Consider the following 20,709-nt stretch of genomic DNA (forward strand, 5'->3'; position numbering starts at 1 on the left):
AGAGGTCAAGGGTTAAACTGAAAATAGTAATATATTGCCTCCTCTATATTTTGAGAATCATTTTGCTTGATTGACACCAAACTTGGTACACTGGTACTATTTCCCAAGGAGGACAAGACCCTTTGATTTTGAGGTCAAGGGTCAATCCACTCTGGACAGTGCGCTCAATATCTTGAATTGTTTTGACACTACTATCAATTTTAAAGTGATACATGTGTGTAATCCTTTTCAGTTTTGCACCACGGGAGTATACATGTTTCTGAAACATTTTTTGTTTGTTTTAAGATACAGAGGTGTACACTGTACATCAAAGTCATGTTATGTCGGGCTAATGAAAAATCATAAGTCCCTTGTACGTCAATACTTGTATTTCATATTGGTGTAGTTAATGAACTCAGTCAGTTCGGAGTAGATAGTTCTACCAACGAGCGAGATTTCACCAACTAGACAAAACTGTGTGTTTACCTCAAGCAGTTTGATTAATAATTAAACAGATGATAGCTTCGATAATTTTTTTCGCATCAGTACGCTGTATGTATCGACTCCCAAATCGATTTTGGACTGTATATAACAACAGACTCCATGTGAGCATTGATCATGGCACAGTGCGAAACCCCTAACACTGATAGTTCCATCAAAGTTCACTGTAGTCCTCAGCGCTTTTTTCTGGATTGCAGGGTCTGTAATTGAGTTCTAGGTTGGAGTGAATTTTCTGTTCGATGTGAAATCATTAAGGTTGGTGCTAGGATGAGGATCACAAGTTATTAAAAGATACTTTATCCTTTTACTTACAATAAAAACAAAAACAAACGTACGTAGCGTTGGCGGATTAAGAAGTTTACAGACCAAAGGACTACAACGACACAACGGTGAGTACGAACTCCAGCAAACAATACTGTAAAATATGTGATATAGTGTATTATAGGAAGAACTTTGATACTGTGACTTCAATGATTTACAATAGCAAATCTTTGATTTGCAGTTGTAAAATCTACTACATGTATATACTTTGACGATAGGAAAAGCTTTGATACTTTTACTTACAGTAGGAAAATCTTGGAAACTTTACTTAGAATAGGAAAAAACTTGGATACCATGATTTACAGTAATAAAAACTTTATTTTTACTTAAAATGGTAAAATTAGAAACAACTTTGATTAACTCCGGAGACAATTTTGATACTTATATTTGTATTTATGAAATGGTCGTAGATTTTTTAAAAAGATTGATGATATTGGTGATGATCTACTTTGATTGAGTCTATACATGGATTTTCAACTCAAAATCTTTGTTTTACTTTATCAAAAAGATCGATACATTGATTTATTGAAGTAAAACTTTCATATCATCATTAACTTTAGAAATAAAACCTTTGATATTTTGATTTCCTGTAGGAAACATTTCAATACTTTAGTTGAATATAAAATACTTTAGCTTACTGTAATATTTTTGTTAGGGTATTAGGTATTAGGCATCTGACCCATGTAAGAACTAATTGAACTTCCCTCCGTGATACAGCTGATCAGTTCGTTAAATTCTCAAATGAAATCCAGCTTCTTGACCAGTAACATGTGCGTCCAACGACATTAAGGTTTCAAAACCACGCCAAGTAGCTATGCCATGCACTCTGAGTCAGTGCGAACCTCTCTCTATATTGAATAGTTCTTTGTCAAAATGTGTGTTTTTCTTTTTTGTGAATTTGACCTTATTTGGGTTGAAATAATACAGACATTTTGCGTAGGATTTCTAACGTGACCACTCTAAAGGAATAACTGCAAGAAATCATGAACAGAAAATATATGCATATATATAAATTTGAAAATGTTCATATCTGCTATCGCTGTCTGTATATCTTAATGCACAGAGAGCAATAACGTCTGTCTGGTTAATATCAAACAGTCTTTTTAGGGGCCCCAAAATTAATATTCCTGGCAAAGTTATTCCTAAAACAATACACAGCTGAATAAAGTAGAATCGAGTATACTGAAATTATTCCCAGCACCACGCTGGAATGGAGGATATTAATGGTACCGCGGGGACCCTGGGATTAATGCAACACCTATTGATTAGGGAAAACTCAGGCCGGGGTTTACCTTGTTTGTATTCAAGTGCTAATCGACTTCATTGATTCCGACGATGCATACAAATTAATATTATGATGTTACAGTGAATGGAAATGTTAATTCATTGTTGTTTTGTTCATTTGATGATAGTTTATATTACGTATTATACGCGTTTATAGCTTGTTAATGATTATGAAAACATAATACAGGAGGGATGTGTTAGCGTCATAATCGAACGAACGCATACTACTTTTCTTCTCATTACGGGCATTTCGACCACATCTGGGTATTCGAAAGCGTCTGATTATATACTCACAACTGCTTGTCTTGTATATTTCTAGATCATGGCAAAATTATTCCGGATCGTGAAACTCCACGACAGATTCAATACAGAAGTCTTCACATTTCAGCTTCCGGCTAAACTAATCAAAGACAACGCCCCCACTTCTTTCTCAAAAGAAATTGTTTATGGCTACCAAAAATGGACAACAAATTTTGTGAAAAGCGAGAAACACTTGGGCGCGTTCCTGAAGCTCCAAACGGCGTCTCCACATGTAGTATGCCGGGTGGACTATGCCTTTACCATGGTTAACACAGAACACTTCACAAAAAACGAAACTTTTATCGAAAAGGGTTCAGAATTCTCAAAAGAATGCGACACCAGGGGACGCCAAACATTCATATCGTTGGAGGATCTGGTGACGCGGACATTTATACAACAAACTGGGGACTTCCTGGTGGAATTGGAACTAAGATATGTGACTACAGCCATGGAATGTTTCATCCGTATTCCAAAAGACTACCATACTAAATACGCAAGCAACACGAAACTTGAAACACCGTATTTTAGTTTCGGATTATTTGACTGGAGTATTTCTCTGTATCCGAACACACCCACTCAAGACACAGAGGGAAATGTTGCAGTGCAGCTGCACAGGCACACTAACTTTGACCATCTGTGTCGAGTTCGGTATGACGTCAGGATTGGTGAAAACCAAGGATTTGAGTCAGGTACCATAGAACAGTGGTTAGACGGAAGTGGAAACGGTGAACCCTACATCATCGGGTCTACAATACATATACTTTCCAGGGGGCGTTCTACTATTCGTGTCCGCGTGAACATGTACTCTGTTGTGTCTATGAGCGAGGCGGCACTTTCGGTCTTAAATAAGAACCGCAATCGCGTGCACTTGTACGACAGAGACAAACAAGCTTGGATGTTAGAATCTGACATCTCAGGAAAATATCTTGCCTTTAAACTCTACTATACCGACGTGTCACATGTTCCCAGAAAATGCACCCGACTTGTCAGCTTTGACTTAGCAGTGTTATCCGTTGACCTTGACCGACCAACGATCAAAGCTAGCAATGGCCCATTTAGCCGATATTACGTACAAGAGGACTTGGATGAAGGATTCAAAATGCACACAAATATTCTGGTTAGAGAGGTGGGTTTATAGACATATAGATTGTAGTGTCAATAATTAAATATCAATAAAATACATACTAGTAGAAAAATAATTAAATAAACTTTGAAAAATAGACGTATAAAGTGTATACACTATATGTATATGATTTTCCGCTACCAGATACCAATGAAATACAAGATCCTACATGGTTATTTCTTCCATGATAATTATGGATGTTGCCCGTCACGAGCTCTTTAAACCAACCCGGGTTACGGATGAATCACGCCGCCAGTTTCTCAAACTCAAATTCAAAGGAATAGACAACTCTTCCTGTCTGGGAGAAAACAACGAAATTAAATCCAACACGAATTTATAATTTCAGAAAATCTTTATGCTAGAAATATGTGTGTGTTATTAGTCGTCCATGCATCTAAACTTTTCAATAACAAACTTTACAGTGCCTAGATATAACCATCTTATACAGAATCCATCTCTTCTTTCATTTATAGTCCAGTTTCAATTGGCGATAGAACTTCATCTCCATTATAAATTCTGTCAAAGATTGTCAGACGATGGGCTGAATATGAAAAGAAAGAATTTTACACATTATCAAAACGGATAAAGAGTAGAGGAATATCAAAACACTGCAGTTGACGCATCGAAACAAAAGTGCATACCTTCTATCCTTCTGTGTTAAGTAAAACAGAAAGAATTGGATGGAATATATATATTGGTTCCAGTTGGTAAAGCTTGTAACTGCATTGCCTTTGTTTGTTAAGCTTATCATTACAACTGTATTTCAAACAAAAGTTGGCTTTAATTTGTTAATCCAACTTCTACTTCAAGTTCCCTTTCAATGATGAAATTCTTCTTCAAAACCATGCTTCAGTTTTAAACACATTTAATATCTCAGTCAATTGGTCAAATGGACAGTTACCTTACCTATACTAAATTCCTAAACTTCACAAAAACCCTTACAAAGATACATTTCTAGATACAGTCAATGTTCTACCAAGACCTTTCCCAAATAAACAGCGTCAAAACTTATGCCTTTTCAACATTTTTGCACGATCATTCCTCACGATGAATTAAAGACTATGTTTTTTGACATTATACACTGTAGTATGCTGCTTAAAAAATTGGAACACGGAACTATTCAATATTTTGTGTTCAGTCATTAAAAAACTTACTTTGTTAAACACCACTGATTCTACACACACGTACTCTGAAGATATTTTTTAAAAATGATGGAGTTCTTTATTGAAAATATCCACAAGGTCTTTGGTGATAAAGTCTTCCAATAGTCTGGTGGAATTCCCATGGACACGAATTGTGTTCCTTTATTAGCTTACTTGATTTTGTATTCTTATTCAAAAGCTTCTACATGAAAAGAAAAAAAATAGCTTGCTGTGGCCTTCAATTCGACATTTAAATATATCAACTACGTTTTATCTATTAACAATACCCATTTTCATTCATACATGTATGTCGATTTGATATATTCAGTGAACTCAAAATAAAGGACACCACCGACTCTTCCATATCTGCTTCCTATTATTGAGCATATATGTTTACGGCAAATTAATAACTGAAATGGGTGATAAACGGGATGACTAGAGCTTCTCCATCATCAACTTGCCATATCTATGTAACACTATTCCAGTATCACCTGTATATCGACTGCATGTCTCAAGACTGCTGCGATACACGAGAACATGTTCTGCGTATGATCATGGAGGATGTGACCGGTCAACAGGGAATGCTTACTCCTGCTAGGCACATGATCCCATCTCTGGTTTTTTCCAAGGGTCCGTGTTTTGCCTTCTTTTAAATTGGAATTCTTTATGGTATTTATGAGATTGATCAATATTTGTTATCTTTACTTTTTCATTCACGTCATTTTTATCTTTTATATCGCCCACAAACTCCTACAGAATCCTGCAATATGAATGGGTTTTTATGTGTGAATTTTGTTTAAATTTCAATTATGCAGAGACGTCATCAGGTTTAGGTGAAGTGCCAATTTTTTTTTACTTGTGCACTAATGGCAGAAATAATGACGGTTCCTTTTCGTACAAACGCTTACTGTAACACGGGGCCTCCATTGTCAATTTCATATTCGAAATACCACTGACTTTCGTTTCTAATGTCAGGCGCTTGTCAAAACAGTCATAACCCATGTGAAACAACTCAGGTTTGACGTGGCGCCGGGACTGAGAATTGAACACGAGTTGCGAAAACAAGCGCACTAACCACTACACTACTCCAACCTCGCGGGACGAAATCCACCTTTTAAAATAAGCATGTTTAGGTCGAGTGAAGGTCATACGCGTCGTTTCTCAATCAAATTATACATTTTCGTGTCATTTCAGGAATGTACAATTCACTTGTATCCTACGTTGTGTCTACGAAACACTTGGTGTACATTATCAGGTCTGTTTTAGAGATACACTGTATCATATTTTGATCATTTCTGGTTGTGGCAAGTAAAAATCTAAAGACAAGTCTTGCGTACTATAGAAGGTTGTGTATATATGGATATTATTAAGTAATTGTAACAGAGATGGGAAGGAATATTTGTGCCCTACTCTTAATTTTGTATTCTTTGTAGGATATTTTAGATCGATCACTGTTCGTTATTTTCACTTGTTCATCAATCGGAAATCAAACCTGGGCCCCTTGTATCACTGGTTAGGTGATATAACCGGACCGATATACGAAGTATAGTAATGTTCTTGCAGTGTGAAATTTAAACCTATATTTTGGAAATCATACAATAACTCTTCATATCGAGGAGATGAATAAATAGTTTTAGAAAAAATGGCAGATACGACGCGTATGTCCTTAATCATGCTTTTTATAGTTAATACATACACATGTGTATGCTTCCATAGGAACACTGATCCATTTTTACATGCACTATAGTTTCTTTGGGAGTTGTCAAAAATCCATGATTCGACAGGAGAACAATGAATTTCCGTGCTTATCTTTAGAGTACAAATTACACGTCAAGTTGATGTAGAGGCGCCATTTCAGTAATTGTTCTTTGAAACAGTATTATTTTTCCTTGGGAAAATGAGTTAGTGGTTGTGGTAAGAACAAATATTTCAATGAGATGAAATACGGAAATCGATTTTCTGAAAATTAATTAGGTTGCAACGCCTCTAGGTGTTAACATCGTTCTTCAGATACTGTGGATAATTTGTATTCATATGCCCGTCGTTAGACGGGACGTTTTATCAATCGGAACTCCTCGAATGTCTCGCGCACTCGACATAGATCTCGGATGTAATACGATGGCATCCATGAGCGAATTTGATGCATTGCTGTGACGTCACAATTGACAATGCATCAAATTCGCTCATGGATGCCATCGTATTACATCCGAGATCTATGTCGAGTGCGCGAGACATTCGAGGAGTTCCGATTGGACGTTTTATGATACAGCAATGGCTGTCCTTCCGTTCGGGGTTTTCTGGTTCTATTTTCATTTCTCTGTCACATATCAAGCTGAAACGTGCTATGTAGCTTCTTTGAGGGTCACTCTAGATCATTTTGCACTTTTTATCCATTTCAACTTCTCTTGCAGGAGTATTTCCGCCCGTCATAGCTTTTAAGTGATGACCTATTATTGATACAATGCAAAAGAAAATATGTCGAAGCTTGATGGTGACTGACACTACCTAAGTAAAGTTCTAAAACTCAGGACTCGAGAAAAACACCCTACATACCCTTGTGACAGGCATTATTACATGTATGTATCGTTTCCGGTACTCCTGTCAGGGATAGGCGATAGAGGTAGCATTGCTTACGTTCGTGTATAGTGTTTCTATGTCGTTATCTTGTATGGAAAATTTGCATGAAATATTGCCGTAGACAGTTGAACTCACCTCCTGTTGTAATAGGCTACATGCATTATGATCGCTTCGCGTCCGTCTGCCATGTGTAACTTCTCCAGAATGACTGCAATCCAATCAGCAATCCAGTAACTATACTAAAAGTGTTCTACAGTAGTCCATCGAAAAGTTTGCTTCTTTTTCTGCACGGGTCGAATTCTATTGTGGCCGTCGTGCTGTTTGATGTAGCCAAAATTTATGAGTTCTAAATTTAGCTTATCTCAACCAACGGCTCAAGTGAGTTTTCCGAATCAAAAATGTTCCGCCATCGTTGTTGGTGTATACTTTTCATATTTTCAACTTCTCCAAAACCTTTTGGTTGGTTTCAACCAAACTTTGTACAAATGATTTCTAAATTAAGCGGGTTAAAGTTTGTTCAGTGCAAGGGATGTGTTCATATAATAAAGAAATAGTGATTATAAGGTAGAATTACTACAGACCATCTTCCTGTACAACCAAAGAAATGACGAAACTTAGGTGGTGTACATGTATGTTCAATTGGTGGTCCATTTGGGGACAAGGTGGAGCCAAAAAGAGGTTCATAGTTCGAAAAGGAATTATATATAATAGTGTCTTTAGAGTTCTTCGTCTTAAGCAACACACTGACCTACATTTAGTGATATGAAAGCAACTCTATATATAGCGTAAATACACGTTTGTTCGAATGGTCAAACCAATCAATAAGACGGATGTTTAAAATCAAATTAGGTAACAATTTGTGAAACCAGGTATATACACTGTAGTGTAGATTCAGATTTCTTGTCACAATGGGAATCCAAAGCTAAATATAGAAATGAATATGGAAATTTCTTTGAAAGTGTTCTTTAATTCAGAACAACGAACGTACAATTAGTGAAATCAATGTTGGTTTTCGGGATCACGAATGGCCCACTCGGAGGGCCTGTAGGAAACTGTCTTTACAAAGGTTATTCTTCAGGATAACTGCTTTACTATTCATGAAAGTAATATACAGGATCTTTACATAGTGTAGATTCAAGATTTTTTAAATGACCAGGGGTTAAAGTCTAGTAAAACGGGGAGTTCTAAACTTATAGGAATATATACATGTAGGGTAGTGTGTTTTTAAAAAAAAATCTTTAAAACAGCTGGGTTTCCATTGGTGGAATTCATCTTTTTAAAAACATCCTCGTATATGTATGATGTATTTTTTAAATTATTATTTATCTTTTTATTTTATCTATATATTTTTTTTTATTTCTTTTTTTTTTAATTTATCTTTTTTTATTTTTTTTTTTATTTTATTATTAATTATTATTTTTGGTTTTGTTGTTGTTGTTTTTTTTTTTATTTGTTAATGATTTCTTTTTTTTAATTTATCTTTTTTCTTTCTTTTTTTTTTTTTTTTTTTTTTTTTTTTTTTGATTTTATTATTAATTATCTTTTTTTTTTGGTTTTTTTTTTTGTTTTTTTGTTTTTGTTAATGTTAAAATTTTTATAAGGTTCTTCCGACTTTCCTATTTCCAATCATGGCCAATGGAGGAAACGAATCCCGTAGCATGTGACAATTGGTTATGACAATTCCCCGGTGTCAGGAGGTAATCAGATAGCGGCTGTAGACCATTATCCCGGCATTTTCTGTCCGATTTCTATGTATGTGGTTAAGATCAGCGGTAAAGCCCACGGGGTTTCTTGTTTTTGTTGACGTTATAGCATTCAATTAGCTTTTCCATCATGGGAAATGCTCCGTGTGCAGAATCTCAATTCCCGTTCAATTTGTACCACTGTAAAATGTCGCACTATCAAGTTCTATTGGAATAGGTGTGTCATTTGGTGTATTTACCAACAGCCCTTGTCTTGCGAAACCCAAACCAATAAACAGATAATTTTGATAGAGAAATAATCTAGAACAAACTCAAATAATCTTGCGTCTCATTTCTGTGTAAATGAAAGAATTATTACAGAATTTTTTGAAATATCCACTTTGTACTGATAAAGCCAAAGTACTGATTCTATACGTATTAGCTGCAAAGAGTCTATACACCTCCTCTTCTTCTTTTCTTTTTGTACATATAAAACATCTGAAATGTCATTAAACTGTTTCCATTCAGACTCCTCTGATTATTGTCACTGTACGTTTTATCAACTCAAGTACAATATATTAAAGGAGAATAAGTTTTCTGAAAAGTTTTCTGAAAACCGCAGGATGGGATATAATAGCTCAATGGTATGGCGCTTGCTTTATGGTCGCGAAGTCAGGGGTTCGAGACCCTGTCGCGAGAGACCCGAGTTGCTACCATCTCTCGCCAAGCTTTAGAAATATAACATGTGAGATTTAAAAATCGAAGTCCCATTTCACGGTAGGCATAAGCATTATGAATACTTTCATTGCAAAATGGCCCAGATAATCTAGAATATAGATTTTTAAAAATGCTGGTACTTAAAGGAAAGGGGTTTGCAGATCAGATTTATTTTCACCAGCTATTAGTATCCGAGTTCAAATGAGTCAACCATATTTAAACTTTGTATTTCCGGTTAAGTTCCACAGCAAAAGTTGTAATATTGTTCAATCGTCTTGCACCTTTTAAACTTGAGTAATTTAGTTCTGAACACCCATAATATGGTTGACCTGTTTAAACTATATAACCATTTATTTCCTCGTATAACATGTCATATGTTGACTGACTCTCTCTCTCTCTCTCTCTCTCTCTCTCTCTCTCTCTCTCTCTCTCTCTCTCTCATATCCAAGCAATTTGGAAGGGGTGAAGTCTTTCACTACTATCAACGCTCATACTTCGCTAAATATTTTTCATCAATGACTTTCAAGCTGGGATTCTTCTCATCTACTACTGCTGTTAAAATAATGAGGGAGGGAGCAGCCTCCATCTATAGAATTTATTTGCATTACAAAATAAAAATTGCTTGGCGCTCATTGTTAAAAACGGGGGTAGGGGTGTGCCTAACTCTTCGTGCCTGTTTTGGAATACATTGTTAGAAACTACAATGTATATTTGATTTTGAACCTATTGAAAGATTTAGAATTTTTATGATCATTGGACAAAAACTGAGTGAATGAGAACAAAGTAAAAATTTCATTTATCCATTCTAAACACGACACATCGTCACAAACCACGGTTTATTGTTTCATTCTATTTCACAAACGTTTTTGAAATAGACTGAAACAATAACATAATAATAATAATAATAAAGCCTTTATTTATCCAGGATTACATATTTAGCGATAACGCTAGTTTTCAATATGGTCCTGCATATTGAGAGAGTCGTGGTTTGCGACGATGAACACGACATGGGTTCGGACAAAGCGTCTAGCTCCAGAATAAAAGAAGAGAACACTTACCATTAGGTCATAGTCTAACCAAGAGAGTAAAACTCATCAAACACGGCCTTATATACCCCAGCCTAACCAAGAGAGTAAAACTCATCAAACACGACCTTATATACCCCAGCCTAACCAAGAGAGTAAAACTCATCAAACACGGCCTTATATATATACCCCAACCTAACCAAGAGAGTAAAACTCATCAAACACGACCTTATATACCCCAGCCTAACCAAGAGAGTAAAACTCATCAAACACGGCCTTATATACCCCAGCCTAACCAAGAGAGTAAAACTCATCAAACACGACCTTATATATATACCCCAGCCTAAACAAGAGAGTAAAACTCATCAAACACAGCCTTATATACCCCAACCTAACCAAGAGAGTAAAACTCATCAAACACGGCCTTATATATATACCCCAGCCTAACCAAGAGATTAAAACTCATCAAACACGACCTTATATATCCCAGCCTAACCAAGAGAGTAAAACTCATCAAACACGGCCTTATATACCCCAGCCTAACCAAGAGAGTAAAACTCATCAAACACGGCCTTATATACCCCCAGCCTAACCAAGAGAGTAAAACTCATCAAACACGGCCTTATATACCCCAGCCTAACCAAGAGAGTAAAACTCATCAAACACGGCCTTATATACCCCCAGCCTAACCAAGAGAGTAAAACTCATCAAACACGGCCTTATATACCCCAGCCTAACCAAGAGAGTAAAACTCATCAAACACGACCTTATATACCCCAGCCTAACCAAGAGAGTAAAACTCATCAAACACGGCCTTATATACCCCAGCCTAACCAAGAGAGTAAAACTCATCAAACACGACCTTATATATATACCCCAGCCTAACCAAGAGAGTAAAACTCATCAAACACGGCCTTATATATATACCCCAGCCTAACCAAGAGATTAAAACTCATCAAACACGACCTTATATATCCCAGCCTAACGAAGAGAGTAAAACTCATCAAACACGGCCTTATATACCCCAGCCTAACCAAGAGAGTAAAACTCATCAAACACGGCCTTATATACCCCAGCCTAACCAAGAGAGTAAAACTCATCAAACACGGCCTTATATACCCCAGCCTAACCAAGAGAGTAAAACTCATCAAACACGACCTTATATACCCCAGCCTAACCAAGAGAGTAAAACTCATCAAACACGGCCTTATATACCCCAGCCTAACCAAGAGAGTAAAACTCATCAAACACGACCTTATATACCCCAGCCTAACCAAGAGAGTAAAACTCATCAAACACGACCTTATATATATACCCCAGCCTAACCAAGAGAGTAAAACTCATCAAACACGGCCTTATATATATACCCCAGCCTAACCAAGAGATTAAAACTCATCAAACACGACCTTATATATCCCAGCCTAACGAAGAGAGTAAAACTCATCAAACACGGCCTTATATACCCCAGCCTAACCAAGAGAGTAAAACTCATCAAACACGGCCTTATATACCCCAGCCTAACCAAGAGAGTAAAACTCATCAAACACGGCCTTATATATATACCCCAGCCTAACCAAGAGAGTAAAACTCATCAAACACGGCCTTATATACCCCAGCCTAACCAAGAGAGTAAAACTCATCAAACACGACCTTATATATATACCCCAGCCTAACCAAGAGAGTAAAACTCATCAAACACGGCCTTATATACCCCAGCCTAACCAAGAGAGTAAAACTCATCAAACACGGCCTTATATACCCCAGCCTAACCAAGAGAGTAAAACTCATCAAACACGGCCTTATATGCCCCAACCTAACCAAGAGAGTAAAACTCATCAAACACAGCCTTATATGCCCCAACCTAACCAAGAGAGTAAAACTCATCAAACACGGCCTTATATATATACCCCAGCCTAACCAAGAGAGTAAAACTCATCAAACACGACCTTATATATATACCCCAGCCAAACCAAGAGAGTAAAACTCATCAAACACGGCCTTATATACCCCAGCCTAACCAAGAGAGTAAAACTCATCAAACACGGCCTTATATACCCCAGCCTAACCAAGAGAGTAAAACTCATCAAACACGGCCTTATATACCCCAGCCTAACCAAGAGAGTAAAACTCATCAAACACGGCCTTATATATATACCCCAGCCTAACCAAGAGAGTAAAACTCATCAAACACGGCCTTATATACCCCAACCTAACCAAGAGAGTAAAACTCATCAAACACGACCTTATATATCCCAGCCTAACCAAGAGAGTAAAACTCATCAAACACGACCTTATATACCCCAGCCTAACCAAGAGAGTAAAACTCATCAAACACGGCCTTATATATATACCCCAGCCTAACCAAGAGAGTAAAACTCATCAAACACGGTCTTATATACCCCAGCCTAACCAAGAGAGTAAAACTCATCAAACACGGCCTTATATATATACCCCAGCCTAACCAAGAGAGTAAAACTCATCAAACACGGCCTTATATACCCCAACCTAACCAAGAGAGTAAACCTCATCAAACACGACCTTATATACCCCAGCCTAACCAAGAGAGTAAAACTCATCAAACACGGCCTTATATGCCACAAATTCTGTTCACGAATTCAAGCCAATCAAATCCAAAGAACTATCCTGACTTATCCTATTAGGAAATGGATAGCTTATTTGCTTAGGAAAGCTTGACAACAGGTATGATACTTCCTGTTTTTATTAAAATACAAAGCATGTGGAATGTAATCAAGCATGTCCAAACATGAAAAGTACTCAAAATAAATGATTGGCAGTAAGTTAATGAACTTTAAATGTAATAAGAAATTAAGCTGATTTAACAATCGGGGCTTGAAATAAAAGCTGTATAATAAATACATTCAGATCCGTCACACAGGTGTCCTTGTCATCAATCACGATGCGCACACACGTTAGACACCCTGAAGGAAAGAATTACATATACGCGGTTACAGATGATTTGGTTACACACTTTACGGGACAGTGAGTTACGAAGTGATTCCAAGTCAAAGTTACAACATCACTGCTCCTGACGATCACGTGCTCTTCTCACGTCATCCAATCACACACGAAGTTTTCCAAGTGACATCACAAATACACAAACCAAAAACAAAACAGCTGATGCGACAACCTACAAAAATGACACTGTTAATAGCATGTATACCAGATTATCATAGTGTAGAGTGAAGGTAATTATACTCACCCGAAAGATATACTCTTATTTGATGTGTTACAGCTCCAGGATCCCCGGTGTGAATTTCTCTCAGCAGACGACCAGAAAGTGACAGTACACATCCATTGGATAGATTCCCATCTCTTAACCACGCCCACTTATCACAGCCTCGATGATGTCAGCAGATTACATAAACACCAGATGACGTAAGTGCTAGGATATAATTAAACCAGAAAACTCTTATAACTTATATAAGAAGAGAGGAAATTTGATTCATCAGTGAAAATTATTAAAAATAGCAATGTCAAACCCGCTAGAGGTTGCTTATTATCGCAGTTTGCCCAAAAAGTCAAATCACACCCCTAATAGTAGAATTCTCTGTTTGGCTTGGGCTTTAAGTAGGACGTGGCTTTCTAGACGCTACATATTTACCGCGTGTCATATGGTGACTTAGATTCTCATTGGTTAAGAGTTCAATCGCATCATTGGTTTCTCGCTACCTATTAATCAATCTCATGACATTTGCGCTGTTTTCTATCACATGTGTATTGCTCCTGAATGAAAAGCATGAGTGTAAATTTCAGTTCAGAACATTGTCAGTCTTATGTCGTCCTATGTAATTTGACCGTCTTTCAAATCAAAATTCTATTGCACTGTTCAAATGATAAAAACAAATATTTGGTGGTATGGCGAGAAACCCGGGGATGAGGGAGTTATTTGCGATAAGATCTTATGATTTGAATTGAGTTTCAGTGTCTGATAAAAGTTTTCAACAGGAACCATTTTAAATTTCAGTCATTTCCATGACCTTTCAATATGACCCGACGTACAGGAAGCCGTTTATAATTTGCAAATTGTTGCTTATACGACGGTAGACGCTTTCGTAAACACAATTTGTTTTACGTCGTAATATCTTTAATGTAAAGATATTAAAATGTTAATGTGAAGTTTTTCACATAGTGTTGGTAGATCTCTTGTAAATAGATACTTTGAACTTCAACTATTTGACTTGCAAGTTCCCTTCTTTGATAATTTACACGTACGTGTCTGAGATAAGGTATGGTATTAAGACCAATTTAAGTTTGTACATACACGAGTGTGTACATGTAAGATGCAATTTTTCTTTGATTCCCTAGGAAGTCATTATACAAATTGCATTATAAAATGGAACAAATTGGTTCTAAATTCTTTTTTCAAAGTGTTGTATTCGCTTGTAAACATACTACATATATTTATGATACATCCCTTTCCCTTCCGCACAGAAAAATATCGAAAAGAAATAGATACATGTGAATAACAACGAAAAGCCTATGCTCTGGAAAGCATATCTACAACAAATACTTTATTTACTGCGTACATGTACATGTAAATACGACATGTAAACACCTAGAGCGTTTTATAATTCATACGGTTTTTAATCAGTCAGTACTTTTTACTTGTGTAATGTTATAAATATTGATGAGCTCATCTCGCAACCAATGAGAATGTAGGTCACCATTTGACAGGCAGTAAATAAGTAGCATCAAGAACGTCACGCCCTACTGAAAACCCAAGGCAAACAGAGATTTGTACTAATTCGCGCATTAAATAATATGAGGAATCACAGCCCTAATAATACCCGCATTAACTAATATGAGGAATCACACCCCCTAATAATACCCGCATTAACTAATATGAGGAATCACACCCCCTAATAATACCCGCATTAACTAATATGAGGAATCACACCCCCTAATTATACCCGCATTAACTAATATGAGAAATCACATCCCTAATAATACCCGCATTAACTAATATGAAGAATCACATCCCTAATAATACCCGCATTAACTAATATGAGGTTTGACATGCTGTTCTTAATTTCAGGCATCTCAAACTGATATGTATCAAGATTTGCTCATGTCTGTCAAGTCTTTGTTGGTTATTTCTTTGTATTGTATAATTTCTTATCTATATTGTATAATTTGTATATGTATAATTTTCATTTGTATCATTTAATTTTCCATTTGTATTGTATCATTTTTTTTTTCATTTTTTTTTTTTTTTGCGTTGCATATTTTTATTTGTATTGTATAATCATGTCTCCCCTTCCCAGAAAGGGGACATATTGTTTTAGTGTGAATTCTTCATCATCGTCTTCTTCCGCTTCTCATACAAAGTTTGTCCGGGCCATAACTCTTTTGTCTTTTGACACAAGCCTTTGATGTTTAGTATGTGGTATACCATGATAAGACAATGTGTCACGTGCAATTTTGATGAACTTTAACCTTGAACTTTTATGTATATGTCAAATAATAGAATTTTAAGGTATTTTTTGTCATAGGCTTTTGGTACATGGGTGTACCATGATAAAACAGAGTGTCGCGTACCATTTTTGATGACCTTGACCTTTCATGTAACGGTCAAATAACATAATGTTTAGGCATTTTGTTCGTCCAGACCATGAATTTTTTGTTTTTGTCTTTTGACATAGGCCTTTGATATTCAGTATGTTGGAATACCATGTTTTCAAGAATGGTTAGGCACCCCGTACTGATAAATACAAAATCAGATGATCCAAAAATCCCTATAGATGGAACACTTTGTTGGTTTAGTTTTTAAGAGAGCAGCGGCGGGGTAAGTGTATACACCGTATGTATAATTTTCATAAATCCTAATTTTTGCCTAACAACCACACGTGGTTATACACCCAGGCTCGCATCCTTCTGCTTATTATTCTATTTTCATGAAGATAACACTACCTACTAAGGCAACAAACCACCAATTTAATGACCTCGTGTTAGGCTTTTATCATTTAATACAGGGTCAAACTTAATTTATGACACCCTTAGTAAAAACAAAACCAATAGATAAACAACTGCTCTACTACAAAACTGATATGAAAGTATTTTACTTAGAAATATAAATCATAGAATACTATTGGAAAATTATTCATCAAAAATATAAAAAAAATAAATAAAGATAAAAACAAACACACAATGCGCATGAAAATTATATCATACAAACAAATAAAAATTCTACAACACAAATGTAAAATTATGCAGCATAAATGAAATTCTACAATATAAATGAACAATTATAGGATACAAATTATTACCAGACCAATGGAAATCGTCAAATATTGCAACTCTTGATATACCACAGAATTCAGTATCGTATTTAATTTCAAAATGTTTAATCACGGTAACAAAAGAATCACGTGACTTTGTTAGGCAAGATATTAGTTTTGTACCTATGCGCTAAATTTATGACACTACACCTAAAACAAGTTTCGTCTCAATATGAGTGAAAAATTCTCGAGGGGAAACTGTGAGAAAACGATTTAAAAATATCAAATACACCCGATTTTAGTCCGTGTAAGACTTGTGAACCAGAAGTAGTTTACATCATGTACAGGTAACTCGAGAAAACTCGACGGGGAAAATCGCATTCGGCAAACCTCGGCCGATTCCGGTACAGGGTACCGGAATCGGCCGAGGTTTGCCGAATGGGAAAATCGATCATGCCACAATTAAGTAGTTCTGAATCAGTTTCCGAGAATCCGGAAATTGACGCTTCAATCAATCCGGCTTTGTTTTACACTAAGTGGATTGTACAATGTCAAATCTTACAGACTAATTTCCCTTCGAATAATGCATAGAGTGAGCTGACCGGGGCTTTGGATAAAAGTGTTAGCTTGATAAAATTAATAGTTTGCTTTTCTCAAGTAATATACTTCATCTTATAGCAAAACTTTATTTGATTTGAAATATGAACGCAGGATCTAAATATTTTATTTAAGATAAAACAGAGACTTATTGAATGTGTTGTATATGTATCTAGTGTATTCCATTTTTTCCCGGCTTTTTCATACGATTTTTGTGAACGCGATTTCTCGGAAAATTTCGTGAAATTTTCAAGAACGATAGATATTCACTTGAACTTGATAGACATTAATCCGATTTTTATAAAGTTGTTTAATACGTAAGATATCAATGCTTATTCCATTTTCTGAGGTCAGTTTGTCCCTGTGTGTTCTTGAAAACTCCTCAAGATATCAAGTTGAAATCTTCAATGATTGTAGAGTTGAGTTCATAGATTTGCCGAATTCAAAATTCTTCAATGCAAAAAAAAAAAAAAAAAAAAAAAACATTTTCTTCAGTATCTTTTTATACAAATATAATTTAAAAAGACATTTACAACAAAATGTACAGAAATTTGTTTTATTTCAGCAGTCAGAAGTTTAGTTCATTTCCAGAGTTAAGTTTTGACTTAAGCTTCTTTGTCTCGAGAAATTAAGGTCATTTCTATTTTATAACTGACTTCTTATTAAGAAAAGTTTTGCATTAGATAAATCATTTAAATATAAACATATTATATATTATTTCATAAAATAAAAAATGGAATTGAAAAGCAATTGTCATCACTGGCATTTTTTAAATGTAATACATTACATTACGATTTCCTGTATTTGAAAAATGGGTCCATTACAATTTTTAAATTGAGACAGGCCACTGACAAATGAGTTGATGTTGCATGGGTTTCAACGGTCTCGTTGAAAGTCAGCATTTGGCAAATTTAACAACCATTATAATGACCAAATTTGCAAACACAAATTATTTCTGGGTCGAATGCTGCCTGGCGTGTTTCATACCAATTCTTAGGCCGTTTTCAACGCACTGATTTTGACTACGGATTACTCCGTTTACCTGATCAAAATGTAAGGTTCACAACGGGTGAGACGGTCAAAAAAAGGATCCTTACTCCTAATCCCATCTCAGATGTATCCAGGGGTCCGTATTTGCCCTGCTCTTAATTTTGTATTCTTAATAGTTTTTATGACATTGATCCCTGTTTGTTATCTTCACTTAACATTGATCCCTGTTTGTTATCTTCACTTTTTTGTCCATGGGAAATGTTGGGTTTTTTAAAACCAGAGTTGTTACTTAGAAATTTTTTTTATTGGGGAATAAAATTCAGAATATGAATATTGTTCCTCATCCTGATATTTGACTCTGGTTATGATTTTCGTGATAAGAATATTCATATTCAATGCTTTAAATTTCATGAATGTTTCAGTATCACTAATCAACCTTGCTTTATGGAGAACAAATTTACACAACAGAAAATAAGTGGTGTGAAATTTCAGATAATCACAATTTGCTCATTCACTCTAGCGTTTTGTTTCTTCGCCCTAAACGCACTGTTCCAACAGGAAACTATGTGAAATTGAATTGTAAAACAAGATTTGTTTGTGAAACACCGATACCCCCGGATTGCAACAAAGAAAAACTATAAGACATTGTAGCTCTTTTTTTTTTTTTTTTAAATTTTCCAAAAAACTAGTTAGGTCAATTGTCAAGGTCACAAGGTCAACAAATCTGATATCGTGAGAATGGCCTTCTCACAAAAATTGCACATGCTTGATATAAAAACTGTACGTCTTATGATTTGAAAGATACATGTATGGCTTATATTCAATTTGTTAAAAGTACGTCAAAGGTCAACGAAAAAGTCACCAGGTCAAAGATTTTGGTGTCAATGGAAAAGTCATGCCACAAGGATTACATATACCAAATATTAAAGCTTTACCTCTTCTGGTGTTAAAGATATGACCAAGGTTAAAGTTTTTTGCCACAGACAGACAGTCGGGCAGGCACAAAAAACCCTAAACTATGTCATATATTATATTGTAAGAAACTCAAACTCTCTCTCTCTCTCTCTCTCTCTCTCTCTCTCTCTCTCTCTTAAACAGTTAAACTATCAGATGAAAATGATCGATGGCACTTTAAATCATCTACTCATACTATTTCATCGGTGCTGTGTAACTTTAAACTTTACATCGATTGATATAGTCCTTAGAATGTCCTAAAAATGCAAACTTTATACGAAGCATATATTGATGTGTTCTGGGTCAATCAGAGAAAAGAGTAGGCATTTTCCCGGGATTTGCTGTCAAACTATGCTTAAATTACTATCGATTAGAAGCAGGTTATTGGTGATGTGTATTATTAATTGAAATACGAGGCAATTTTACTCGTTTCTCGTCCGCTGGTTGTCGAGAACCGAAAGTCAGTAATATGTCTGTAACATCTCTGTCGTCCCAGTTAAGGTGAGAAAAAAAGAGATTGCCTTGAAATTCAAAGGTTTAAACCCTTGACAAGGGAACCATTCTTATGTAACCGTTGAGAGTTGACTGGTTTTACATCTAAATATCTACATTGATAATGTTTTGTTAACGATAATCATTGACTAGTTCACTGCTTATAAAATTCAAGTTTACGTCACACCGACTCAAGATTGCTTTGCATGGAAAATTATCCGGAGCATAAAAATCCATATTTTATATTAGCATGCTTAACTGTTTATATACCCCTTAAATACAACAACCCGGACATTTATTGCTTAAGTTGGGGAATGTTGAAAATACTATCAGGAAAATAATCACGATCATGTCTATTTCATATTGACTTCCCAGAATGTATTATTGACCACCGCTCCGATAAAGACAGAATTCCACAGTTCGGGCCGGCTAATGTGTACGATCAAACATTTGGGATTGAGTCATTACATGTCTGACTATTCAATCATGATGCCATTACTAGTATGTACAGATAAAGAGATCAAAATACATAGAACATCAGAAGTACTAGGGGTTAAAAGGTCGTTTGTCACAATGTTTCACCCTGCAATGTGAGCGATTACAGTGATTTGTTTTAGCATAATAAAATTGACTGATTAGGACAACCTGAGGGATTAAAATGAGTATTTTGAAGAGCCTTGGTTCCACTTCATTCAAACTTAATTTCGCTTATTCTTTTAACACCCCTTCTCTATTGTGAGATTCTATACAGTGATTGTATTTTCGTGAGATTCTGTACAGTGATTG

General features: G+C 35.8%; 1 protein-coding gene across 1 annotated transcript in view; it reads left to right on the plus strand.

Annotated features, from left to right (window-relative positions):
- Positions 1 to 590: 590 nt before the first annotated feature.
- The window catches only part of LOC125676940 (uncharacterized), a 31,417-nt gene continuing 11,298 nt past the window's right edge, over positions 591 to 20,709 (plus strand). Inside the window, exons 1-3 of the mRNA XM_048914817.2 lie at positions 591 to 869; positions 2,405 to 3,511; positions 13,905 to 14,047. Coding sequence (XP_048770774.1) covers positions 2,408 to 3,511; positions 13,905 to 14,047 — 1,247 coding nt within the window. The 5' untranslated portion in view covers positions 591 to 869; positions 2,405 to 2,407. The remainder of the gene's footprint in view (positions 870 to 2,404; positions 3,512 to 13,904; positions 14,048 to 20,709) is intronic.

The sequence above is a fragment of the Ostrea edulis genome, chromosome 1 (assembly GCF_947568905.1).
Source record: "Ostrea edulis chromosome 1, xbOstEdul1.1, whole genome shotgun sequence".
In the NCBI taxonomy this organism is placed as follows: Eukaryota; Metazoa; Mollusca; class Bivalvia; order Ostreida; family Ostreidae; genus Ostrea; species Ostrea edulis.